Source organism: Syngnathus scovelli, chromosome 6 (genome assembly GCF_024217435.2).
Source record: "Syngnathus scovelli strain Florida chromosome 6, RoL_Ssco_1.2, whole genome shotgun sequence".
Lineage (NCBI taxonomy): Eukaryota > Metazoa > Chordata > Actinopteri > Syngnathiformes > Syngnathidae > Syngnathus > Syngnathus scovelli.
The window spans coordinates 5,800,956-5,828,313 of record NC_090852.1 but is presented as its reverse complement, the minus strand read 5'-3'; the positions used below and the strand labels follow the sequence as shown (position 1 = coordinate 5,828,313).

At 47.7% G+C, this 27,358-nt stretch overlaps 1 protein-coding gene and 1 long non-coding RNA gene across 3 annotated transcripts; one reads left to right on the top strand and one right to left on the bottom strand.

Annotated features, from left to right (window-relative positions):
• The first annotated feature begins 595 nt into the window (after nucleotides 1–595).
• LOC125970704 (uncharacterized) lies at nucleotides 596–25,437 on the top strand. Its single transcript, XR_007482239.2, has 5 exons — nucleotides 596–925; nucleotides 1,325–1,395; nucleotides 8,881–11,157; nucleotides 19,461–19,552; nucleotides 25,154–25,437. It is a non-coding gene; the product is annotated as an uncharacterized lncRNA (long non-coding RNA).
• On the bottom strand, nucleotides 11,275–18,949 carry gnrhr4 (gonadotropin releasing hormone receptor 4). Of its 2 annotated transcripts, none has more exons than XM_049723248.2 (4): nucleotides 18,844–18,949; nucleotides 14,113–14,671; nucleotides 12,695–12,899; nucleotides 11,275–12,116 (listed from the first exon to the last, which is right to left on the bottom strand). In XM_049723248.2, the coding sequence occupies exons 2-4, from the start codon at nucleotides 14,623–14,625 to the stop codon at nucleotides 11,704–11,706; spliced, it is 1,131 nt and encodes a 376-aa protein (XP_049579205.1). In that variant the 5' UTR covers nucleotides 14,626–14,671; nucleotides 18,844–18,949; the 3' UTR covers nucleotides 11,275–11,703. The 2 variants fall into 2 exon arrangements, with proteins under 2 accessions (XP_049579205.1, XP_049579206.1); XM_049723249.2 differs by lacking the exon at nucleotides 18,844–18,949 and adding an exon at nucleotides 17,625–17,684.
• Nucleotides 25,438–27,358: the final 1,921 nt, after the last annotated feature.

The following is a 27,358-nucleotide window of genomic DNA, read 5'->3' as shown; positions in this document are numbered from 1 at the left end:
CCATCTTCTTCCGCTGTCGGGTCGCGGGGGCAGCAGCTTTAGGAGGGACTCCCAGACTTCCCTCTCCCCAGCCACTTCATCCAGCTCACCCTGGGGGATCCCAAGGCGTTCCCAGGCCAGCTGAGAGACATAGTCTCTCCAGCACGTCCTGGGTCGTCCCCGGGGTCTCCTACCGGTGGGACATGCCCGGAACACCTCCCCAGGGAGGCGTCCAGGAGGCATCCTGATAAGATGCCCGAGCCACCTCATCTGGCTCCTCTCAACGTGGAGGAGTAGCGACTCTACTCCGAGTCTCTCCCGGATGACCGAGCTTCTCACCCTATCTCTAAGGGAGAGCCCGGACATCCTGCGGAGAAAACTCATTTCGGCCGCTTGTATCCGGGATCTCGTTCTTTCGGTCACGACCCATAGCTCATGACCATAGGTGAGGGTGTGACGATGATCATTGGGACTTTAACTTTTAACTTTAACTTTAACTAACCCCAACCCTCTCCACACGTTACTGGATCACAGGTAGAAAAAATGACATCCAGGATGGCCGACTAATGTCCGACAACTCAGATGGAATTATTAGCGACAAGTGAGAAATAATTTTAATGTGTAAAATATTTTTGCCCCGTGGAGAGTGTAACTGTTGTATTTCTTTTCCGAGGCCGAGAAATGAGTTTAACTATACGTCCAGCACATTGTTTCCATTTTGGTTGCTTTTATAGTGCTTTGGAAATAAACATAAATTTCATGTGGATGAGCAAGAAAGTTTGGCGGTGAGTTGATAAAGCAACACAGCTGTTTGAACATCTTGTCTCCAAACCAGATAGCTGTTGCAATACCAGGACTGACCTGTAGGCTGCAGCACAGTAGCACAGAGCACCCAAAACAAGCAAAGAAGACAACGAAGCAAGCTAGCTAACTGTTACCTTATCAGGTAATTACGTTGCGCTCGCAAACTATCGTACTTTTTATTGATATTATGGTAAAATATTTGAGTAGTCTGTGAAGTTTTGTACAGTTAAATCTTAAGCAAACACTCAACACAACTAGCTTGCTAAACAAATAGAATTTCGTTCAACGTCCCTGGCTTTGCTAAACCGTGCGCTCTTTTTTTTTTTTTTTTTACTTGACCACACATAGGAATTTGCAATAAGTAAATCACGAACAGATCTTAATCTTCAATCTTAATGGGAGGGGCGACAGAATGGAACATGTATTCATCCTAGGAACAGATTATTTGTTGTTGAGACACACCAAAAAAACATTTGTTTAATTGAGAGTTTAGCTAATGTTATTTCAAAATAATTAACATTTCACATTTGCTTCTGCCAAGGGAATTGCAACCCGTCTCATGGTTGGATCTGATATCAAAAGACCCGAGCGGATGGGAATGTGCTAAAACAGGTATTGTATACATCAGCATCTTCTTTCAACTTGGCTATCGATACTTATTATTCAGAATCGTGTCCATTGTCTGAAATCGATTGTTGATGAGTCAGGTGTTGTGGCAAAATGACAAGTTTTGCCCTGTGGGTGAAGTCTTGACTAGTTTGCAGTTAGTTTACTAGTTTCCAACCCAATCAATCTAATACTAGCACAGTAATTGGAATTCAAAAGGAAGACTGTACTCTACCATGACCAATAAATACAACAATCGCTCAATTAACTGGTAACTCGTCCCCAGAGTCAGTCTGGAAAATAGAATCAAAATGTCCGCTTAGCTCTTAGCTGCGGTGCTGTGAGCGCTGAGCAAATTAAATCTATTTCAAGGCACGTTTGATCCCGAATGAGCGTAGTGGCGCTCGCTTAGCTTTCCATTTAGTTGCTCCGCTGCGCAGCTGCAACAAATTGGCTATCGCTGAAATGACAAATTAAATTTTGGGCAAATGAGCGGCCAGCCGCCAAAAGGTCAAGCAAGCCGCCGTCAGCTTCGCTCGGCGGATGCTAATACAATTCTACCTTACAAAATGGCAGCGGCTCGGCCCGCCTTCTCACATATTTCACCACGAGTCCGGAACATCGCTTTCCTTTACGTTGGACTTGAATGAAAGCAATGCAAATGATGTTTGGCTTGATGATGTCATTTCGTGCAACGCTTCCGACGGCGTGTGCATTTGCTAGGGGGCGGACGGGCGTCCGTTCACGTGCCTGAATGATGAAAAGTTGCGTGCAAATTAAGTGCTTGGCTCTTTGTAGATGAGCGCACTGCCTTTTGAGGCCTGAGGAGCAAAGCCGTGCCGCTGGTGACCTTGAATCTTTTCCGTCTCTGCTCAGTGTAAACCGGTCTAAGAGATTCTTAAAGCGGTGATCTGTCAATCTGGTTTCTGTGCTAATCAGCATAAGATGAATGATGTCACAAAGGAAATGGTGAAGGTCAGGAGAAGATTGCGAAATGGAAGCGACTCAGTCCAAAGGAGCAATATTTCTTAAAGTGTAAATCAGAGTCATTTTGCATCGAATCAAACGGGCCAGCTGGCGAATGTCGCATTTGTGGACGTGTTGACTGAGCCCTGTCCAACAACCGCTGGAAATTCTTTTTGTCTTTTTCAAAGTGATTCTCTGCGGAATTCATTTTGGAAGGGTGCCTCGTGCAAATGTAAACATGAAACGGCGCAGCTTGTTGTGCCTCCTCCGCCAGCGCATTTGTGCCATGGTGAACATACGCTTCCTCCTTTCTTGGAATCAACACACTCCATGTTGTATGTCAACTTGAAAAATAGATTGCATCTTTCATTGTCCGAAAGCAGATGAATGAAAGAAAGTGGACGCATTATTTGCTTTCTTTGATACTTGATGTCTCAATCAGTGTGTCGCTGTCAATACCAACTTTAAAGCACAATTAGCTTTGTTTTTTTTTTGCTTAAATAATGATTCAATTAAGATGCATCGCACACGCCGGTTTAATTAAAATTGGAAGCACTCATGCAAATGTGTTCAAGTGAAAATACAAGCATTTGGGCAGAGAACACTTTGGGAATTTCTCATTTATTTTATTCCAGTTTCATTGTGAATTTAACATACAAAGCTTCAGCATATTGGGTGGGGAGAAGTGTTTTGCAGGTCAAAGGTCACAATCAAAGTGGGATAAAGTGTGAAATGTGGAAGTTGAATACGGGTGTGTAGACTTTTTCTATCACTGACCCTGTGGACGCCCAAATCGAATAATTTCTGGGGGGTTAGTAATAATAATAATAATAAATGTAATAATTTCTGGGGGTTAGTAATAATAATAATAATTATTATAATTATAATTTAAATCAGTTCCCAAACTTTTTCAGACTAGCGCCCCCTTGGCTCCCCAGTGAATTCCTAGCGCCCCCCCCCCGCCCCGCCCGTCGACTGACTCGTCCAACCGCACATGTGTACAAATTGTCGTCCGTCCACCCACAACCGCACATGTTGTGTACAAATTGTCGTCCGTCCCCACCGTCGACTGACTCGTCCTACTGCACGTGTCGTCAAACAAACGTTCGAACTTCTGACTTTGGACTGACGCCCCTCTACCGCCCCCTTCAACTTCTGACTTCGGACTGCCGCCCCCTACCGCCCCTTTGTCCTCACCGCCCCCCTACCGCCCCCTTCGTCCTCACCACCCCCCCAGATCTTTCCACCGCCCCCAGGGGGGCGGTACCGCCCACTTTGGGAACTACTGATTTAAATAATTAATTTCAGGCTTCATTCTTTCTCCTCAATTGTACAGGCAATATTGCTTTCTCAGTTAAAAGGCATCAAGATGTGTTCAATAAAGCAATGCGAGGTAGAGAAAGTGTTTTTCATCAGCCGGCCGGCTGGCCACTTGATCTGGTGGGCGTCCGTCTCGCTGCCTCTTCAGAGCATCATCAGTGGCACAAATGTTTGCAGCTCTCCACCAGATGAAACCTCAACATCAGAGAGCGTCCTCTTTCTGTTTTTCTGGCTTCTGCCGCGGTCGCTGGAATTCAGCCCGCAGCTCTTTGGGTTCATCTGCTGTCATCTAAATTTTTGTTTTGTTTTAGCCCGTTATGGCGAATGAAGTCATTTTATTATGCTAATAATATTACGTGTTTGCATTTTCATTGCTAGCGTTTGACGGGCGGTGCCAAAGGTTTCTTATCTTCTCGCCTATTCACAGCACGGGTTATTTGAAATTTCAAATATTTTTAGCTGACACCTTGTTGTCAAATCGCATTAGCTTTCCGTCACTCTGTCATTATTTTGGATCATCTGCGTTGTCAAAACAAATCGTGGGAGTTTGCAAATATGGTGGGAGGGAAAAAAATGAAGCCAATGTACTGAATAGCAAAGTGTAGCCTACTTTGTATTCTGCTTTGGTCTGCCATCTGAGGGGAAATCAGCAATTTTTATTTTCAGAGGTCACAGAGCCAGATCCATCCATCCATCTCGCCACATTTCAGACAAACGAAGCCGGCCGGCGCTTTCTACTTTGGGCGAGACTCGGAGGTATTGCAAACAATGAAGAAAAGATGAATGTAGATTTTGTGTCAGGCAGGGAACACGGCGGAGGACTCGGATGCAGAGTCTTTCTTTTTACTGGTTTATTCCAACAAACGATGACCAAAAAATACAACTCAAGGCGCCTCTTGCGAGGGAAACACTCGGCAAAAGTCCAAACAAAAAGCGTCGCACTCGGGCGAGACAAGGAGGAGGAATCTTACTGGGAGTTCGGACGTCAAGGAATCGCTGGTGGTCGGGACGAGGCAAGACACACTGGCACAAGACAAGGGGAAGACACGGACTAAATACACACAAAAGGGCTGGGACACAGGTGCTGACAATTAGCGTCAACCACACAGGTGCACACAATCGGGATCAGGGAATACAAGACAACCGAAACGGAAGGGATGACAAAATAAAACAGGAAGTGAAGTTACGACACAGACAAGACAGAAATCCGGAAAATAAACGTCTGTGTCTGTGAAGGTGGTCGGGACGAGGCAAGACACACTGGCACAAGACAAGGGGAAGACACGGACTAAATACACACAAAAGGGCTGGGACACAGGTGCTGACAATTAGCGTCAACCACACAGGTGCACACAATCGGGATCAGGGAATACAAGACAACCGAAACGGAAGGGATGACAAAATAAAACAGGAAGTGAAGTTACGACACAGACAAGACAGAAATCCGGAAAATAAACGTGACCGCATGACATTTTGGATCAGAACCGAAACAGACGGAGGCCAGCAAGTGGCAATGTTTGGCCGACCCGCTGTTTCAAACATCACTGTTGAAAAAGTGAGTGAGATAATCATAATATTACATAGATAATATTTATTATTATAATTATTATTATTAAATTAAGATAAATTATTTTAATAATAATTATTGTTATTAATATAATTTATTCACAATGTATAATATTTTTTCAATTTCCTTATCAATAAATGGGAACTAAATTTCTGAGTTCAGCAGTAATAATTTGCACCATGAAAAAGTGAAGACGTGCTCGAAATCAAAATCCTCTCCCGGCGGTTGTTTTGTCGCAGCTAATTACTTTCTATTTTTCTATTGAGTTTTATCACTCCAAGCGTAAATCTTGTAACAATACCGCCGCCGTTCACTCCTATGAAAAGACATGAAATCCGTTTTGTAAACAAGGCTTGTCGCCATGGTTACGTGCACTCTATCTGTCCACAATCATTCCATTTGAATCTCATTAGATCCCGCAAGCCTACTTGTTTTGTTTTGTTTTTTTTTTTGGGGGGGGGGGGTGACGATGATAATTTGCCAGCATTGTCAGCCATTTGAAGCTCATCTACAAGTCAAAGTTGTTTTTCTCACGCCAAATTTGATAAGTCACACCGCTCTTCAGTGAGCAACCGAGATTTATAATTTGTCTTCCAAACATTTGCAGGAAAACGCGGGAACCAAAGTTGCAGAAGAGCTCAACAGCAAATTTGAACTTTTGTTCAATCTCCTTTCGATCACATAAAAAAATGGCCGTTTAGCTGCTATGAAGTGACAAATCTGAAACTCATTAAAAAAAAATATATATATATACCGTATTTGCCGGTGTACAGGTCGACTCGGTGTATAAGTCGACCCCCTAAAATTCGACGGAAATTTACGATTTTATGATATATCCTTTGTATAAGTCGAGCTCAATTGTTGCATTATATTAAACTTCAAAATTCAATATGCGAAATTTATTGACGAAATGTGTTCAAATTCCGGGAGGCCGTGCGCATGCGGCTGTTTATAAGCACCGCGGAGGAGATCGCGGCCGGCGAGCTCGCGCACGCCGCCCGGCACCAACGGGAGGCCGGAAATAGCTCCAAGCCGAGCGGATCGGCACTTTATAAGCACCGCGGAGGAGATCGCGGCCGGCGAGCTCGCGCACGCCGCCCGGCACCAACGGGAGGTCGGAAATAGCTCCAAGACGAGCGGATCGGCACTTTATAAGCACCGCGGAGGAGATCGCGGCCGGCGAGCTCGCGCACGCCGCCCGGCACCAACGGGAGGCCGGAAATAGCTCCAAGCCGAGCGGATCGGCACTTTATAAGCACCGCGGAGGAGATCGCGGCCGGCGAGCTCGCGCACGCCGCCCGGCACCAACGGGAGGCCGGAAATAGCTCCAAGCCGAGCGGATCGGCACTTTATAAGCACCGCGGAGGAGATCGCGGCCGGCGAGCTCGCGCACGCCGCCCGGCACCAACGGGAGGCCGGAAATAGCTCCAAGCCGAGCGGATCGGCACTTTATAAGCACCGCGCAGGAGATCGCGGCGCCTCATTGGACTTCCAGCGGGCCGCGCACTCGCGCACGCCGCCCGGTTCAAATTTTCTAAGTGCAACGCACAATGAGATGCATGAGAAACGGCCTTGGTTACATTTGAAGCGATGAATACGAAGTTAAATTATATGACTCGGTGTATAAGTCGAGGTCGATTTTTTTCGGTCGATTTTGGATCGAAAAAGGTCGACCAATACACCGGCAAATACGGTATATATATATATATATATATATATATATATATATATATATATATATATGTATATTAATGTAAACACATTACCCGAATGGCAGGCCGTAAATTGACTTCCCCAGGGCAAATTGTGTTTAATGGCGTCTTCATCAACAGCTACTCAAGTTTAATTATCGCGCGTGTACTACACACTTGAATGCGTCACAACCTCAAGCAAACACCCGGTTTCGCTCGCCATAAGCCGTCGTCGTGCCTTTCGCGTCTCCTTCAAAGCCACACGCATGGCAAAAAAAAAGCAGACTTTAATTAAACGCTATCAGAGTGGGTTGTGTAAAGAAATGAAATATAGGAAGCCGTTGAGTCGTTCCAAATCCCCGTCATATGAACTGTGGCGGATCACAAATCCTTTGTGATTATTTGGAATTGTTTTCCATGAGAAGAGCCGCCACCTTCCTTCGAGTCGCTTCCTTTGGCCTTTGACCCCACACTCTCCTTCAAACTACACATCAGCCACGTTACCAAAACATCCTTCTTTCATCTACGAAACACTGCACGCCTTCAACCCTTTCCTTCCACCCCTGCGGCAGAGACATTAATTCATGCATTTATTATTATTTATTAATTCTGTATGATCTCCCCTGAACTGTCCTTCACAACCTGCAATATGTTCAAAACTCTGCTGCCCAACTGCTCACCCAGCAGATCACCCCTGTCCTCCGTCAACTTCACTGGCTTCCCATAAAACAGCGCATACATTTCAAGATCCTTTTCACCACATACAAGGCCCTAAACAACCTTGCCCCCCCCCCCTACCTGTCTGACCTCCTGCACCGGTATACCCCCACCCGCCGACTCCCCTCTGCTGACGCCAACCTCCTGACCCCCACCACCTCGACCAAATACCAGACCATTGGGGATAGAGCCTTTGCAATCGGACGCTCCCGGTGGACCAGCGCAAATTTGCCACGTCTTCGCTCCAAGTGGCTCCACTCTTCATTTCCTTTAATGGAGGAAGACACCTTGCTTCAAGTTCACCTTTTTTAGGGCAGCTAGCCACGCTAGTTGCATTAGCGCCTCTGTTAACACGCGAGTCTTATTGTGAATGCAGCCCAATGGATCCGTTTTAGCCATCTGGCGCTAAGATTGGCACTTCTCCATCTTGAACTTCAAATGTTATCTATAGAAAAACAGCGCAAAGGGGGCAAAACGTTTCCTCCTTCTGAGAACCTCACCCCTTGGCCCGCTGACTTTTTACAAAACTGCCGATAACATCGGCTGAAAAGAACAGACAGTCAGCTTTATCGCTCCTTAACTGTCATTTCATTTATGGGATTTCAAAGAATGGGGGACAAAAAATAATTGTTGGCCCAATATGACAGCACCTTTTCTATTCCGCTTCTTTCATGAAAGAAAGTCACGCTCTCGAATCTGAGCCAGCTTTCTCTGCGTCAATTCTTTCTGGAACAAAAGAAAAAACATTTGAAAGAATCCGAAGCACCTTTTGACAGCAGTGCTGTGAAAAACCACATTCTCACCTTGTACATTTTGACGGAAAGCAACATCATTTATTAATTTTTTTTCTTGGAAAGGACCCGAGTGCAATCAGCCACTCGCTGCTGTGAAGCCAATTTTTGTGCTCTGATGACAAGGAATTACATCTTTATCTGCTTGGAAAATCGCACTATTCGCCCTTGGCTAATAATATTTTAGACAAGAAAGCTTTGGAATATTTTTTCAAGACAAAAATAGATGATATGTGCCATCACAAACAAACCAAAGTCTGGCTAAAAACACTTCATGCATCATTGACATATCAATATTTCAGCAACAACAAAAACACAAGCATGCAAATATCAGAAATAACTCTGCAGGCACTTTAAAAAAAAAAAAAAAAAATGTTTTTTTTTTTTTACATCAGATATGCAGAAATGTGAACTAAAAATAGATTATTTTTTATTCCAGGAAACGAATGGCCAAACTACAAAAGCAACTGAACGGACCATTGTCAACCAGAGATGGGGACTCGAGTCACTGTGACTTGGACTCGAGTCGACTCGAGTCGCTGTTTTGATGACTTGTGACTTGACAAAAAATGAAAAAACTTGAGACTCGACTTGGACTTGGAAGTTAAAGACTCGGGACTTGACTTGACTTGAGACACGATGACTTGAATGACTTCAGTGTTATTTAGTTAATGTTTTCAGTTTGAATATAAAATTAATAATACATTTAAAAAAATAATGTCGATAACACGGTAGGAGCGCAGGCTGAGAATGGCGTTGTCATGATTGGATCACTACCCTGTCAATCAATCAGTCGTGCCCTCTCTACCTACCGAACGTGTTTCTTGGAGAATCACGCCCCTTTATAGCAGACATGCGCAAACATGTCAGCGGGAGCGGTACCGTGAGTCATCACCTTCGGCTATCACAATTACTTTTATGATGGCAAATGACGGACAGCACAGTGCGAGATATGCAACAAAAACATTTCTTCTTTTAGATTTTTTTCAGATTATCTTTTCATATTTGCAACTCAAATTTGTCAGACACTGTCGGCAGACGTTCATTTGTTTAGATTGAGCTGTCAATAAATCATTGTATGAGGTAATTTCTTTTTTGTTGGATTCCTTGGTGTATTTTACTGAATATCAGTAATTACAGTGCAAATGCAAATTATTGTCATATTTTTTAAACAGGTTAGACCAGGTATGGGCAAACTACGGCCCGCGGGCCACATCCGGCCCGCGGGACCGTTTAATCCGGCCCGCCAACCCTAAATAAATTGTATTATTAAACTTTTTTTTTTCTGTCATTTTGCCTGCAATGACTGCGTTTACCCAGTAGATGGGGAACCACTCACCTGCGCATTTACTACCGGAAGCCGTGTCAGAAAGCTCGGTGCACACTCACAAGTGCGTGTACGTACTCAGTAGTACGGAAATGGCGCACTCGCGCTCTATTTGTAGCAGTGCCGAATTTAGAGCGTGGGCTGTGACGACAGGATTCTTGTAATTTGCGCGCCGAGTTTTCGGATACAGTTTTACGCTAAAGCCACCCACAAACCTTCCCCTGGAATCCTTCCATTAAAATGAGTCGCCCACGGAAAAGCAAGGTGGACACTGAGTGCCGAGTGTTTAAAAAGAGTGGCCAATTTGGCTCGACGTACGCGACGTGACGTTCAGCCACATGAACATCAGCATCAAATGAACACTGAAAATGAAGGGGAGGCTTTCAAGTTTGTTGTAAAAAAATGCATTTTGAATATGATCTGTACAAATAGCAGGGATTGAAACTAGCGACCATTCTCATTTTCAAACAATGCAGGATGCTCAAGGACATTGATGCACCACCTGTTTGTGACTAATCTTAACCTTTAAAGTTCTTAAGGCTTACTTTAAGGAAGTGTTTTCCGTTTCCTCACTTCTGTTACCAGGTGTTTGTGAGTTAAAACTCTGCTCTGATTTTCAGATACCCCTCACCGTGTTGCCGTTTTGATTACTTTATTTGGATGTATGCTTTCACCGATTCTTCAAGATGATATATTTGGTCAGAATGTTTGCCGTTTGATGTGATCTCATAAGATAAACATACATCTTTCATTAATCTGACCTGCAGGCACTGAAGTGATGGAGACTGTTATTCATAATAACAGTGTCATATTTTATGAGAATCACTGATAGCAGTTTTTTAGGGATGTTTTTTTTTTAATGCTGTTAATAAATGCATTTGTTTTCAAAAAACTTTTTTTGAATATCCATGCTTTACTACCTACTAAAGGCCAAAACCTTTTATGCAATGACCTTTACAGGTCGTTTATATTACTTCACACAAACACTACATCCATCTGCTCCTGGTTCGGCCCCCCGGTCAAAATTTAGGACCCAATTCGGCCCGCAAGTCAAAAAGTTTGCCCACCCCTGGGTTAGACACATTAGACAATGATGGTTACTTAAAGTTACTGATATCTTGTCTTTTCACTACTAAGATCAGATTCTGCGGGTAAAATTGCAATAATAAGGTGACTTGACTTGGACTTGACTTGACCCATTTAAGGACTTGACCTATTTAAGGACTTGACTTGACCAAGAAAAAAATGACTTGGGACTTACTTGAGACTTGAAGGTTAAGATTTGAGACTTACTTGAGACTTGCACATGTGTGACTTGGTCCCATCTCTGCTATCAACTGTACAAAAACGGAGGGAAACTTACAAGAACCAAAATTCCACTGCACCAAGGTAAAATCCATCTTCAAGCAAATGAATTTAGGGTGTTGGTTCTTTAGAAAGTAACACACGCGAGTGACACACAAGTTGCCACTGCCATCTGACAGACGGACACAGAGACAGACATGGTGTTCATTCAAACATCGGAAGTCCTCGATGCAGCATCGAAATTTAGTCGGAAAGAGAATATACAACTGTGAATACTTTTATAGTGTCTGTCAGTATGTGTCGCTCCACCTTTTGTGTTCCCCACAAGGTTGTAGCACCACAACATAGATGCTGTTCAGCATTAGCATTAAGCTAGCGGCCCGAACCTTTAGCGACGCAATTCCCAAAGTCAATAGTTTGAAATTTTTCCGCTACTATTCTGATGCCTCCGGGTTGTGGTTACTGTGGCAACACACCCGACCCACAAGTTATCCGCCGGCTGCGCGCTTCAATTCATTCCGCAGGTGCTTATTTGGCTCGTCATCGCTCAGTGCATTTTAATCACGTCCTCAGAAGTCATTAAGGGGCTTATTGTTAGAAAGGCGCACATTTGGACGCCAATGCCACAAATCAGATCTCTGTGACGGGCATATTGATGCTGCTGTTGTCGCTTCTTTCTTCTGCGGTGGCGCGGAGGCGCGCCATGTACATCCAGCAGTGGTTGTTTTCCGACGTGATCTGCGTGTTGGAGGCCCGGCTGTCGCTGTGGCGGCCCTGGCGCAGGTGGATGGTGAAGAGGCCGTAGGTGATGGGGTCCAGGCAGGCGTTGAAGAGCCCAAAGATGAACAGCATGTGCGTGAGCGAGTGCGAGACAGTCTCCTCCATCCTCTCGGGGAAGAGCCAGTACCACAGGCCCAGCAGGTAGTAGGGCGTCCAGCACACGATGAAGGAGGTCACGATGACCACGCTCATCTTGAGAGTTCTCATGCGGGCTTTGGGGATGTTGTTGTGGGAGCGGCGCAGGTGAACGTCTCTGGATAGCACTGAAACACAGCGTTGGCGTTTTCAAGCTTGGAAGGGTCCTGCTTACGTGGGACAAGCGAGCCGTGAGGCATTTATTTTTTATTTTATTTTCCAACCTGCGTGTGAAGCTCACCGATGTCTGCTCAACTATGAATGGAGCATTTTTTTTATCTTCTCAAAAGTGTGGCCTGCACTTAGAGTTGCTTTTCTGGCCCTGTGTGTCAGCCATCTTGGATGTGGCAACCCCCCACCCCTCCACTGATGCACATCAACTATTTTGTTTTGTTTTTTAGCTTGAAACTTTAAGGTCATGACTTGCACCTCGCTTGTGATTCACACAGCGGCCACCTCCGCGCCAACCATGTGGTGGCACCGCTTAATTGCTCGCTGTAGCAAACCAGCAACCAGAGACTGGATGTTGCTATGGTGGACGACACTTTTTTTTTTTCAACATGCCAATTAAACGCACAACTTGCTTGCCACTAATCGGCCATCACTGGCTCAGACTTTTCCCCCAACAAATTGCATGGAAGTCACATATGGGAGGAAGACAAGCTGGGCAAAAGCTGCGTTGGATATCTTAAAAGGCGCCACCTACGGTTGTTGCGAGCCATGCGGCTGGAGATCTCGATGAGGATTCTGGTGTAGCAAAAGATCATGATGGCCAGAGGGAGCAGGAAGAGGCAGGCAAAGGTGAACATGTTGTAGAGCGTCTCCTGCCAGTGCTGGACAAAACTGCCGTGCGTGGTGCACTGGGTGAAGTTCTCCGGGACGGTGATGGTCACCTTGTGGAATAGAAATATCTGCGGCCAGAAAAAAAAAAAAGCAAGAGGCAGTGCACATGATGTTCTTGGAACACTGCAATGGAAAGAGCAACGTTTGCCATCTTTAATATTCCAACAGATATTCAAATGGGAGGAGCGCTAGTCATTAGCCCGAAGATTCACAGAGGAGGACAGATTGTACCCTGCAAAGAAGAAAATTACTGGTTCAATAGGACGGCCATGTGTCAAGAAGTCCAAAATGGCTGCCCTAATAGCACATGACAGAAATTGTTATTGGTCTGAATTTGTCGGCTCAAAATACAATTTTGGAGACGGCGCCATCGGGACTTTCCTTGCCTTCATTTCATCACACGATTTTACACTCGCAGCGCGTTGGGGAACACGCTGGATCGGAATGTGACAAAATAAATCACAAATCCCGGAGACCGTGCAGGCAAGGTAAGCTGTCATCGGCCAAAGAAAAGCTCTTTGGAAACGTTTGAGTCTCTGAATCTACTCGACGCCCTCCCCCGCCCCCCTTTCAAACTGGAAATCAGGATTTGATTGTGGCTGCCGGAAAGGATCAGGATGCAAGATGTTCTGGCCGTAAGCTGATAATTCACGAGGAATCTGTCTTTATGTATGACGTGTTCGTTAGCAGAGGAGAAAGGTTGCGCCAACCGCGTTGCTACAGCTGAATTATTCACTCGGCGGCTTGAGAGGTTCCGTCGCTGCTTACACTGCACTCGCTGCTTTATTTTTATTTGATTGGGTATTTTATTTGAGATTTTATTTTATTTTTCAATTATTTTATTTTATTTATAAAATGTTAAATCTACATGTCTCCATGTCAAATTGGCGCCCGCCGGCTCATCTCCTAATGGCAACGCTCGGCTAAAGTCACGGCGCCAGTGCTCTCCAATAGAACATTTCTGGATCGCGGGCGCCTCGCCGCGTGGGAAGGGCTTAAGCAAGTCGTCACGGAGGCATTGGTCACGCGAGATGTTCCGAGCGTTCCCCGCAAAAGCCGCAAGCGGCGTTTAACGGCAAACCGGATTGCAACTGCGGAGTGGCCGTGTTCTGATATGAGCTGATGCTTGTGAAACGTGAGTCTTGGGCCTTCACTGCCCTGAGGATGTCACAAGTAACATGGGAGCACCACTGCCACCTACTGTAGTGGAGCTGCAATTACACGTTCTTCTAGTATGGGGGAAAAAAAATCAAGTCTTGCCCCCAATCATCAGAGAGTCACCTGAGGGAGCGACAGGAGGACGCTCATGCTCCAGGCCACGGTCAGCATGATCTTGCTCCTCCTCCTGGCCTCGGAGATGCCCAGCGGGTTGAGGATGGCCGACTGGCGGTCCAGGCTGATCACCATGGTGACAAAGGCGCACGAGTACATGGCCACCAGCTTGAGGAACATCAGGAGGCGGCAGGCAGTGTCACTGGCCTGCCACTGCACGGTGATGTTCCAGGCGGCGTCCACGGGCATCACCACGAAGGTGACCAGCAGGTCGGCCACCGTCAGGTTCATGATGATGATGCGCACGTGCGACTTGCGCCGCCCGCCCTTGCCCGCTGCCCATAGCACCAGCAGGTTGCAAATGGCCGAGGCGACGCACAGGCTGAAGGTGATGATGACTCGCACCTTGGCTGCTGTGGAGAAGGTGGGCAGCTGCAGCGCGTCGCCGGATGCGCTGCCGTTGCAGACGGCCCACGTGCAGCTGTCGTTGGCCACCTCTGGGTCCACCGGATAGTGGAGCATGGCCCGAGCTTCGGATCCCAAACCCGTCTCAAGGTTCTTCCAGACCCTACAGAGGAAGGAACTTTGCTCAGCTGCGTTTGTGCTTGCCACCATTTCGGTTCTCCAGACGGTTTGACGGAAGAGCGAGAGGGGGCTTTTCATCTTTTTTAAAAATCTGATTGACAGCAAGCATGCGGGCCAGAGCTTTGTGTGTGTGTTCGTGTGTGTTTGTGTATGTGTGTCAGCTTGACAGACAAGGACTTGTCACAGCTGTGGTTTCTTTCATCGCCGGGTCTCGCTTTTCCACCTGGCCTGCAGACACCTAAATTAGATTTTTGGGTGTCCAGTATAATTGTCGTGTGAAGAAGTAAGCGAGCATCCTTGCTGCTCCCGGTAGATCAAAGGGAACGGGTTGGCAATTTTGAAGCCTCGTGGCGTTCGGCTGCCAACTTTTGTGGCCAATTTTGTCGCCTCAAACTCGCTCGCCACTCGATGGCTCTCGTCTGCGGTGTCGAGATCACATCTGTGCTTGTGAGCAGACAATTAGAGTCTGCTTCGTGTAACTCACCCCCACCCTCCCATCCATCCATCCATCCATCCATCCATCCATCCATCTTCTTCCGCTTATCCGGGGTCGGGTCGCGGGGGCAGCAGCTTTAGGAGGGACTCCCAGACTTCCCTCTCCCCAGCCACTTCATCCAGCTCATCCCGGGGGATCCCAAGGCGTTCCCAGGCCAGCTGAGAGACATAGTCTCTCCAGCGCATCCTGGGTCGTCCCCGTGGTCTTCTACCGGTGGGACATGCCCAGAACACCTCCCCAGGGAGGCGTCCAGGAGGCATCCTGATAAGATGCCCGAGCCACCTCATCTGGCTCCTCTCAACGTGTAGGAGTAGAGACTCTACTCCGAGTCTCTCCCGGATGACCGAGCTTCTCAACCTATCTCTAAGGGAGAGCCCGGACATCCTGCGGAGAAAACTCATTTCGGCCGCTTGTATCCGGGACCTCGTTCTTTCGGTCACGACCCATAGCTCGTGACCATAGGTGAGGGTAGGAGCGTAAATCGACCGGTAAATTGAGAGCTTTGCCTTTTGGCTCAGCTCTCTCTTCACCACAACGGACCGGTACAGGGTCCGCATTACTGCCGACACTGCACCGATCCGCCTGTCGATCTCGCGCTCTATCCTCCCCTCACTCGTGAACAAGACTCCAGGATACTTGAACTCCTCCACTTGGGGCAGGATCTCATCCCCGATCCGGAGTGGGCATTGCACCCTATTCCGATCGAGGACCATGGACTCGGATTTGGAGGTGCTGACCCTCATCCCGACCGCTTCACACTCGGCTGCGAACCGTTCCAGTGAGAGCTGGAGATCACGGCCTGAAGAAGCCAACAGCACCACGTCATCTGCAAAAAGCAGAGACGCGATGCTGAGGTCCCCAAACCGGACCCCCTCAACGCCTTGGCTGCGCCTAGAAATTCTGTCCATAAAAATTATGAACAGAATCGGTGACAAAGGGCAGCCTTGGCGGAGTCCAACCCTCACTGGGAACGAATCCGACTTACTGCCGGAAATGCGGACCAGACTCTGGCATCGGTGATACAGGGACTGAACCGCCCTCATCAGTTGGCTCGGCACCCCGTACTCCCGAAGCACCCTTCACAGAACCTCCCGAGGGACACGGTCGAACGCCTTCTCCAAATCCACAAAACACATGTGGACTGGTTGGGCGAACTCCCATGCACCCTCGAGGATCCTGCCGAGGGTGTAGAGCTGGTCCACTGTTCCACGGCCAGGACGAAAGCCACACTGCTCCTCCTGAATCCGAGGTTCGACCTCCCGACGGACCCTCCTCTCCAGCACCCCTGAATAGACCTTACCAGGGAGGCTGAGGAGTGTGATTCCCCTGTAATTGGAACACACCCTCCGGTCCCCCTTCTTAAAGAGGGGAACCACCACCCCAGTCTGCCAATCCAGAGGCACTGTCCCCGATGTCCACGCAATGTTGTAGAGGCGTGTCAGCCATGACAGCCCCACAACATCCAGAGCCTTTAAGAACTCGGGGCGGATCTCATCCACCCCCGGGGCCTTGCCACCGAGGAGTTTTTTAACTACCTCAGTGACTTCGACCCCAGAGATTGGAGAATCCGCCTCAGAGTCTCCAGGTCCTCAATGGAAGGCGTGTAGGTGGAATTGAGGAGGTCTTTAAGTATTCTCCCCACCGACTCACGACGTCCCGAGTCGAGGTCAGCAGCACGCCATCCCCACTGTAAACAGTGTTGACGTTGCACTGCTTCCCCCTCCTGAGACGCCGGATGGTGGACCAGAATTTTCTCGAAGCCGTCCGAAAGTCATTCTCCATGGCCTCACCAAACTCCTCCCACGCCCGGGTTTTTGCCTCAGCAACCGCCGAAGCCGCGTTCCGCTTGGCCATCCGGTACCTGTCAGCTGCCTCCGGAGTCCCGCAGGCCAAAACGGCCCGATAGGACTCCTTCTTCAGCTTGACGGCATCCCTTACCGCCGGTGTCCTCCAGCGGGTTCGGGGATTGCCGCCACGACAGGCACCAACGACCTTACGGCCACAGCTCCGGTCGGCCGCCTCAACAATGGAGGCGCGGAACATGGTCCACTCGGACTCAATGTCAGCCGCCTCCCCCGGGACGTGGGAAAAGCTCTGCCGGAGGTGGGAGTTGAAGCTCTTCCTGACAGGAGATTCTGCCAGACGTTCCCAGCGGACCCTCACAGAGCGTTTGGGTCTGCCAGGTCGGACCGGCATCTTCCCCCACCATCGGAGCCAACCCACCACCAGGTGGTGATCAGTTGACAGCTCTGCCCCTCTCTTCACCCGTGTCACGGTCGGGTGGAGCATGGAGCAGGACGACCAAGTGCAGCTTGGACCAGGGTTTATTGGTGAACTCAAAAACGGCAACCTAACAGACTCCGCAACTGACATGACCTAACAAAACCTAACAACGAGACTGACCAAAAAGACGTGAAACAAAATGACAGGGTGACGTTACCAATGACAGCAACTGGAACCAAAAAGACATCATGACGTTAATAATGATCCGACCGGGAGTGAGGGGCAGACAGGACTTTTATACACGACAGGTAACGAGAGGCAGGTGGGAACAATCACACTGATCATGGGCACACAGGAGGGGAGGGGCGAGCACACGGACAGAAACCAAGACAACAGACACATAGTGGAGCAGTTGGGGACGAGACGTGATAACCCGAGTGTCCAAAACATGCGGCCGCAAATCCGATGACACGACTACAAAGTCGATCATCGAACTGCGGCCTAGGGTGTCCTGATGCCAAGTGCACACATGGACACCCTTATGCTTGAACATGGTGTTCATTATTGAAAATCCGTGTCGAGCACAGAAGTCCAACAATAGAACACCGCTCGGGTTCAGATCGGGGGGGCCGTTCCTCCCAATCACGCCCTTCCAGGTCTCACTGTCATTGCCCACGTGAGCATTGAAGTCACCCAGTAGAACGATGGAGTCCCCAGAAGGAGCGCTCTCCAGCACTTCCTCCAGGGACCCCAAGAAGGGTGGGTACTCTGAGCTGCCGTTTGGTGCATAGACACAAACAACAGTCAGGACCCGTCCCCCCACCCGAAGGCGGAGGGAGGCTACCCTCTCGTTCACCGGGGTGAACCCCAATGTGGAGGCGCCCAGCCGGGGGGCAATAAGTATACCCACACCTGCTCGACGCTTCTCACCGTGGGCGACTCCAGAGTGGAAGAGAGTCCAGCCCCTCTCGAGAGGGCTTGTACCGGAGCCCAAACTGTGCGTGGAGGCTAGTCCGACTATATCTAGTCGGAATTTTTCTGCCTCGCACACCAGCTCGGGCTCCTTTCCAGCCAGAGAAAGAGCCAGCTTCTGCAGCCGGGGATCAGACCGCCAAGGTCCCTGCCTTTGGCTGCCGCCCAGCTCACATTGCACCCGACCCCTTCGGCCCCTCCCACAGGTGGTGAGCCCATGGGAAGAAAAAAAAAATCTGATGACACTTGTAGCTAAACTACATTAAACTACATTTTGAACATCAATCATCAAGCTCCTCCATCCAGTTGAGCATTCTTTTGTCATCAAATATCAAATCCACAACAATTTGGTGACAATCACACGACCGAGAACCGGAGTTCATATTGAGTCCCTCGTGAAAGAAATATGGAGCCATTAAAATAAAAATGAAATAAAACGAGAGCAGGAACAAGGATGAGCTCACCTTGTGGGGATCTGTCAGGATTAAAGGGGGCTCATCAAGTGCGGCTCCGGCTTTGGCTTCATTCCTCCACTGACGACCAGACTGCAGGCATGGACCACGAGGTTCCCTCAAGCGTGATGAAAAAAAAGGAAGCAGACAGGAGAGGGAGGGAGGGAAGGAGGGAGGGGCAGAGAGAGAGAGAGAGAGAGAGGCTTGCTTCCATTCTGCTTCTTGGTCATGTCTACCAGCGATTCCAATGATCACATTTGGGCTTGTGATGGCAAAATTCAAATCGCTTGTAAATTTGACCCAAAGTTTGCAACCCTCCTAAATTTAAATTGTTTAAAAAAAAAAAAAAATACTTGAGGGTCATTTTTGGGAGGAGGTGGAGCTACTCTGAATTTCTTCAACTCTGATTTTGAGGCTCCACTCGGACTGTGCTGGCAAATAACCATTTGATTGATCTCGAGGCCGAGTCCACGTCGGCTCATATAGAAAAGGTCAGCGGAAAGACGCACCAAAATAAATTCAAGCTCCTAATGAAGACCGTGAATCTACCTCGGGCTTCATTTGTGGATTCTTATCTCTTATAGTCAAATAGTGTTCAACTCCGACTTTATGTGTGTGTGTATGCTCAGAGTCCCGGGAGAAAGATGATGTCATGCGGTGAGCAATCAGCTTCACAGTACTTTGGCTCGCTGACCTTGGGAACCTGCACCTGCGCGTTCCGGTAAGCAAAGACACTCGCTCGACTTTTGGATATATTTGGAATGTGTTTGCAAGTGAGGAACACAAAAGTAATTACAAACATACACCAATAACAATTACAATGAATGGAAAGGATAAAAGTGCATGGAGATCATTTAGTGGGCACCGTGCTGCTCATTCCTCAGCCAGCAGGGGGCAGTAGAATTCATCAATGCAAATAGATTTGATGATGAAACAGAAGGAATATTTGTCATGAAGATAAAGAATCTATGCCAGTGTGTAGCGTTATTCGGAATGCCTCCTTCCTTCCTTCCTTCCTTCCTTCCTTCCTTCCTTCCTTCCTTCCTTCCTTCCTTCCTTCCTTCCTTCCTACATTGCTTCCTACATTGCTTCCTACATTCCTTCCTTCCTTGCACATGATATTTCTGCAACACTTTGCATTCTTTGCATTCTTCATATTTTATTATTGATCACATGCACGCAACACGGGTGGCCATCATCACAAGCGTCGCAATCATGTCGCATTGACGAAAATGAGCCCGCCAAGCCCACTTTAGTTCATGGCGGGAAATGATTGTCAGGCGGCCGGCCGCCGGTGTTTTGCATCGGAACATGGATTTTTTAAAAAGACTCTGCCAAGTATTTGTCGGCACGTCGGACGTGGCCGGAAAGCCGATAAATTATCGATGTTGATGTTTGTTGAGGATTAGCCACAGCAGGCAGATTTCTGTGTTCGCCTTCCTTCTTTTGTTTACCTTTCCCGTATGTCTGTGGGAGATTATTTTGAGTTTTGCGCCTCGTCGGAGGTCTTATTACCCGTCGGGATGAATTAGCCGAAGCACTTATCTGTTTGGGCCGAGCGGGTCAGCGGGTCATCGCGTGATGCCGTTTCTGCGTGAATGCCGCTCATGTTGTTTTTGTTTTTTTTATGGCTTCCTATAAGCTCCCGACTGTGGAACAAAAGGCTCATGAAAAACGCATTCAGGTGTGATTTAGCAGATGGCGGCCAACGCAACGTTTGGCGTAACCACATTTTTGCACCTCCAGCTTGAATATCATTTGCATGCATCACAATCCGATTTGTTGCGTGTTGTGGAGCGATATATATGCGCTCAAGGTTGGCCAGTTATTCATGATGAAACGTTTTTCTTTTTCTACTCGCGTGGCTTTGACGTGGCGCTGATGTAATCAAGTTTATGCCACAAAAGCAAGTTAAATCTGAATGGAAAGAAAACTTTCACTGTCGGGAAATGCTACAGGGCTTGCTTTTACATTCTTACATGACGTAAATGTAAAAAAAAAAAAAAAATGAAACCAATGCCTGGAAGTAAAGTGCCGATATTTAGTTATTGCAATCAAGTCGCTTGTGGCTCCTTCTACTATTTTGTTCAGAAAATGTCTTGGTTCCTCCAATGCTGAGGTCATCACTCATTTGCTTGTCTGGATTCCTGTGCCCGAAGTGGATCTGCTTTCGTCAGAGGATCTTTGGGGAAGCTTTCTCCAACAGCGCAGCCACATAAAGGAGCACCCACTGCATTCCTCCTGCTGTTCGTGTCTTCCGGCTCTAATGAAGATCGATTAACTGGCTCGACACAGCGTCGCTCGGCAGCCGACATCCATTTATTGTGACTAACTGCAGGGGACGCTAATGGAGCCGTCAATGGGGCATTCTTTTTCCGAGGGTCACTTTAATAGCGATGACAAACTTGCAGGGGGCCGAGAACGGTGCCCTGCGGTACACCCGGCTGCCGGTACGTCTACGACATCACCTGAGCCCATCTGTGCCTTCTGCTCTCCGACAGCGGCAATTAGAGGCGCCAGGATTCTATCGGCTCTCCAGATTTTCAGCAATTTCACTCTATGGTAACGTGGATCGGAATGGAGTTTGTCGCTCTTAATGTCTCCCGGCATTCGTTGGAGAGCAAGATAGCATCTCCTTCTTTCTACTTGACATCTATTTTGAGTTCTCCTTTCGCGTTGGTCTCATTCTGTTAAGGATGCAGCCAGGTGAACATTTTTGTCTGCCTCATTACGTGCGTATATTGTCGCGAGTCATTCTTTCAGCGACTTCAAGTCCTTGACGCTCATGAGCAAGTGGCCTCGTTCTATAGACGCTTTCAAACTCTTCACTTACCGTATTTGCCGGTGTATTGGTCAACCTTTTTCGATCCAAAATCGACCGAAAAAAATCGACCTCGACTTATACACCGAGTCATAAAATTTAACTTCGTATTCATCGCTTCAAATGTGATGGTAACCAAGGCCGTTTCTCATGCATCTCATTGTGCGTTGCACTTGGAAAATTTGAACCGGGCGGCGTGCGTGAGTGCGCGGCCCGCTGGAAGTCGAATGAGGCTCAGCGATCTCCTCCGCGGTGCTTATAAACAGCCGATCCGCTCGGCGGGGGCTATTTTCGGCCACTCGGCGCGTGCGCACGGCCTCCCGGATGTGCCGGGCGGCGTGCGCGAGTGCGCGGCCCGCTGGAAGTCAAATGAGGCTCAGCGATCTCCTCCGCGGTGCTTATAAACAGCCGATCCGCTCGGCGGGGGCTATTTTCGGCCACTTGGCGCGTGCGCACGGCCTCCCGGATGTGCCGGGCGGGTGCGCGAGCTCGCCGGCCGCCGGAAGTCGAATGAGGCTCCGCGATCTCCTCCGCGGTGCTTATAAAGTGCCGATCAGCTTGGCTTGGAGCTATTTCCGGCCTCCCGTTGGTGCCGGGCGGCGTGCGCGAGCTCGCCGGCCGCTGGAAGTCGAATGAGGCTCCGCGATCTCCTCCGTGGTGCTTATAAACAGCCGCATGCGCACGGCCTCCCGGAATTTGAACACATTTCGTCAATAAATTTCGCATATTGAATTTTGAAGTTTAATATAATGCAACAATTGAGCTCGACTTATACAAAGGATATATCATAAAATCGTAAATTTCCGTCGAATTTTAGGGGGTCGACTTATACACCGAGTCGACCTGTACACCGGCAAATACGGTATTTTTCTGAAAGGATTAGAAGCCATAAATCCTCTTTACATTTTTTCCTGCTCCAGCAATATGGAAAGTTCTGCGCAATTTTGTCGTCTGCAAATGAGTGACTTGAGGCTATTCAGCTTCATGATTTATGCCTGTATAGAGCACATCAAAGGCTCCAATGTAAAATGGGCACCAAAAAAAGCCCTTCAACTTTCTTTGCGATAGGTTTGCTTCTAAAAATGGCTTCCGCTGGCACTCTTGGTGTGGATGTCAGCAAGTTCATGAATCTAATCAACATTTGTTTGACAGTCAAGCCAAATTGCATCGCTTCATTTGGCAATGGAGTTGGCAGCTCATCTACAGAAAAGCTCACAAATCGTGAGCCGAGGCGCCACGAGGTGTCACACGGCACAGAGCCGCCGACTTTTCGACAAATGTCACTTGCTAACGTGTGGCAGCTGCCTCTGCCTTCTTTAGATGACTCGCTAACCTATCGCCATTCGTGTCTCGCTGAGCACCTCGTGACACGCACTTCAGCTTGGCCTCGTCATCATCTTTCCCCACAATTTCACAGCGGTGCTTTTCCGTATCATTTGGGCCAAACAGTTTGCATGCTGGAAATCACAAAGGTGTTTTTATTTTTTTTATTTTAGAATCTAAAGTCGGACTGAAAGTGTGAGTAACGTAACGTCTGCTGTCTTCTCCTGCTTGTCTACCTTTTCATCTTTGGCAACTTTTGACCCCTGCCGTGTTCGGGGCTGCTTCCATCGTCACGAGGTCTCCATGGCAACTTCAATCCGAGCATTCAGCGGCACCTACTAACGAAGACCTGCTCGTAGTTGATTGTGTGAAACAAATGACTCTTTTAACTTGAAGTGGCGTTTAAAAATAGCTCCGGGTGCAGGTTATCGTTAATGAACATCCTCGAGTATACCCTTGTCGTCAGACGTGCGTGCCTGCGAACAGGGACACTCTTTGAGTGTTTTCTTCTGCAGCATCAGAGCTCAAATGGATTGTCAGGAGAAGGCCAAAAAAGCATTTCCAAGGTGGCATGAAATATGCCACGAAGGGAGCACAGTTGGCATCAACTGCACAAGGAAAGGTCTCAATGTAATGTTCCCAAGAACTAGAGGACCCTCCAAAATCGATGAGAAGCCAAGAATAAAATTACTCAGGGAACATTGAAAACGCCGCAGGAAACGTGACGTGGCTATTTCCCGTCGTCCACATCCAGAATTTCCGAACAAGCCAGAAGCGCTGCTCCCAACTCTAGAGATTGTTTTCTTTGCGCTCTGCTGTTATCTAGTGGACACCTTTAGTACTACTTTTTGTCTACTCCTTCCTTTGCATCCGGGATACTCTCCCATTTCCCACTTAGGGCCACAAAAAAATAGAAGGAAGGAGGATCCTGGATCTGGACCATTGGATACCTTGACCTTGGACTTCACCTTTCATTTTTTTGGAAGTTGTTTTGGGCTCTTTTTTTACATTACCCGTCATCAATTTTCCACGGGACGCTCTCCGTTCGTAAGACGACCACGTTATCTTCCATCAAGAAGCTGAAAAATACTCGCCACTAGAGAGCAGCATATATCAACAAGCGTCGTGCAACCGAGGCTGAGTGCTGCGCGTGACCTGTTTTACATTTGCCTTATTGAAATCAATTCGTCCTTGCAGACTGAGACTTCATCAGGAAAACTGTAATGAATTGTATTTGAAGTTGAAATTGCGGTAATTTCTCTCTTAGTATGACATTGATTTGCTTGGGAAAAGAGTTATATAGCCTCAAGCTGCTCTCCTGCAGCAGAGTGTAACTTTACAAGCAAATCTTCTTAAGGGCTTAACGCGCACACACTCCTTATGTTAGGCAGTGTGAGTGTGCTGGTAACTCCACTCGGAAAGAAGATGTAGCAGAGTCAAAGCTTTTTTTTTTTTTTTTACTCCTCCTCATTTTAAATTTGGTAGAGCAAGCACGGTGAGCTCATTTCGATGGCTGCGTCGCGCTGGACATTTAAGCCCCATTCGGAACTCAACCAACTGCCCCTAAAATTTGAGCCGGTGCCACTCGTATGAAAGAAATTGTAAAAATCGTTGAATGGTGGGAAACGCCGCCTCGCCCTAAAACAGGATACGCCTTGGTGGGCGACGCCTTACCGGTCGCCATGGTCTGTCTTTGCTTGTGTCATTTGGGCGCTCAGCATTTGCAAATTAACTCCACAAAAGAAAAGAGCCGCTACAACCAGATGGAGGAGTCGGATGACGTGCCCAGAAAAAGGAGCCACTTATTTAAGGACAGTCACAAATAAAAGTGGAGAGTTTCAAGTTGCGTGACACGTCAACAATAGGAAAGCAGTCGGAAACGTCACGGCAATTACTCAAAATGAACGTCAGACAGTCGCCATTCTGTAACCACATTCAAAATGGCGGACTGCGTTTTCAAGTGTTTGAAATGGGAGGTCATTAGTCGCAAAGATTTATTTATTCATTTATTTACTTACTTATTAATTTAGCGATGTGAGATAAACAAGTTTTGATGTGTACAGTGGGCGAGTATGTGAATCTGCACTGGGCGGCAAAGCCTTTCATTTACCTTGGACTCGTTTCAACTCTCGTGGGGAGCAAAGTGGCCTATTATGGACTTTTTTTTTTTTCTTTCAGGGTAAGTTTGAGTTGGAGCTGTGCTTGAGAACAAGATCAGGTCCTTCTCAAGTCCACATCGGTCCGGTCCTGGTCGAGTAGGAAGCGACCGCAGCTGGGCCGCTTTCTCCTTTTGCTTATTTTAGCCGCTGACATTTGGATTGGGATCGTTTGGCAAGGCCCGCCTTGAAACGCTGACTAATTGGATCCCGGGTCGAAAAGGTTCTCTGCCACTGGAGGCTCTGAGATGATTTCACAGCACTGAACTGAACTCATTTTTATCTCCCCCCCCCCCCCCCCCCCCCCCTCCCGAACTCACTCATCACTGCGTTTTTCATCAACGAGATGCCAAATCACAAAAACGTTTTGCATGCTTTTACTGTGGCCATTTTGGAACCTCCTGCTTCTTATTGAACACAGAGTTCGGGCAATTGAGCGCAGCGGCAGGCAGGCACACCGTGGCAGGCGGGCACGCCAGATTTTTTTGGCCCAATGGCTGGCTGCCTCGCTCTCATCCTGTAATTGTGAAGGTGTGAGTGTGAAGGCTTCCTTCCTGCCGGCGGGGAAATGACACCCTTCCATCTTGTGCCGCAGATGCCTAATGAGAGCTTTGCTTTGTGAAAGTGGTCGCCTGGTGATGGACGGATCACGGGCTCGGGTCTTATCAGCTGAATCAACTTATCAATGACTCACCCAAAAAAATAAGGCCTGTTCAGTTTTGTGCACCGGACTGTGCTTAATCTGACAGCGACACAACATTTCAGGAAAAATGTCATTTGGATTGATGTCGAGAGAGAGAACAGCGGGCCTTTCAGTAAAGCCGCATTTGAAAACCAGCACCGGTGTCCCGTGGCTTGATTTCCCCCCGAGAGAAAAGTGGAGCATGTTGCTTTGAATGTTTGTCTTCCCCCCTAACCCTCGCGCTTGATAGCAGTGTAAAAATAGATAGCATGGCCAGTGTGATACACTTTGCAAATGTAAGAAGCATACAGCGGTGGGCTATATTTAGACGGGATGCTATTACCAAACAAAAAGGCGCCTCTCGCCGTAAATTCCTTTTATGAGCCACAGGTTGACTTAGAGGGGCACCGTGTACGCACGTTGGCGGCGTGCTGCGTTTGATATTGCCTCGCACGACCCCTGACCCCTCCATTAAGCTCCAATTTGTCCTGCGAATGAAGACTGACAAGCGTTTTAAAGCACCTCAGAGCACCTCTTATGTGTGCCTTAGCCACTAAGGGGCAGTATGATACAGACAGACAAATCTTTCCACAGAGGATAAAGAATATATGACCGCCTGAGTATTGTTTTATCGCCTGACTACATGTGTTGCTTCACTGCTTGCGTTCAAATATCCTGTTACAACTAGCGATGCTATTTGTTAGCCTTTTTATGGTGTTTTGCTTTTTGTTAGCATTAAGCTAGCAGGATTCTTGAGTGTTGTGAGTTGTTTCACTTCCACAGTATGACGCTGGTAGTCAAAGTAAAAAACTGGCGGAAGTATTACTTAAAAAAGTTGCGAAGTGGACTCACTCGTCGTCAAGCCTTCGAATTTGTGGCAGTGGCCCATTTTCTTGCTCAGTCTCCTGTTGAATAGCAACCAGCCACGTGTTTTTTCCCCTCAAAAGTTGAATCAGGAAACGCAATACGACAGTAGTATATACTTTTTTATGAGTCTGTGAGCCTGGAGACATCCCCGCCTTGCCACAATGTCTCCCAGCCGACGGGCTGGGCCTTGTTCCCACTGTCCACACCCTTTAACAAACGTAAAAATAGCATTGACTTCTCCAGGCAAAACAATACAAACACAATGAGCGGCTATTCAAACATTCCTGGCAGCGCCATCAGGAGTACCTGACTGGCCTTCCCAAATGTCCACTGCAAGTAAACACACACTGTATTTACGATAACTCTGGATAATCCGGAGTTACACTTAAAGTCGTTTTGAAAGTGGCCCATGACCGTCTATGTGCTACGTCTCTCACAACCCTGTCATTTAGCATTATATGCGTACTTAACTCATTTTGAAACCAGCACGATATGAACTGGCTTGACATTTTGATTTTGCTAGCATCATCAGAGTTTATTTTTTTCTTGCCCCATGTGAAGAATCGGGACACCACTTCCACCGGGGCGGGTCGCCTGTAAAAAACAAGCAGGTCATCTAGCATTCATCATTTATACTCTCCCACAAAGGGTGACATCATCTCTACTTTTAAGTGCACT

Bases quoted from the DNA above. Each gene is read 5' to 3' on its own strand.
- gnrhr4 (XM_049723248.2), bottom strand. From the start codon at position 14,625: ATGCTCCACTATCCGGTGGACCCAGAGGTGGCCAACGACAGCTGCACG. The intron at 12,900-14,112 runs GTGACTCTCTGA...TTCTGGCCGCAG, and splicing joins TCCTCCTGTCGCTCCCTCAG to ATATTTCTATTCCACAAGGT. The intron at 12,117-12,694 runs GTAGGTGGCGCC...GCTGTGTTTCAG, and splicing joins CCGCATGGCTCGCAACAACC to TGCTATCCAGAGACGTTCAC.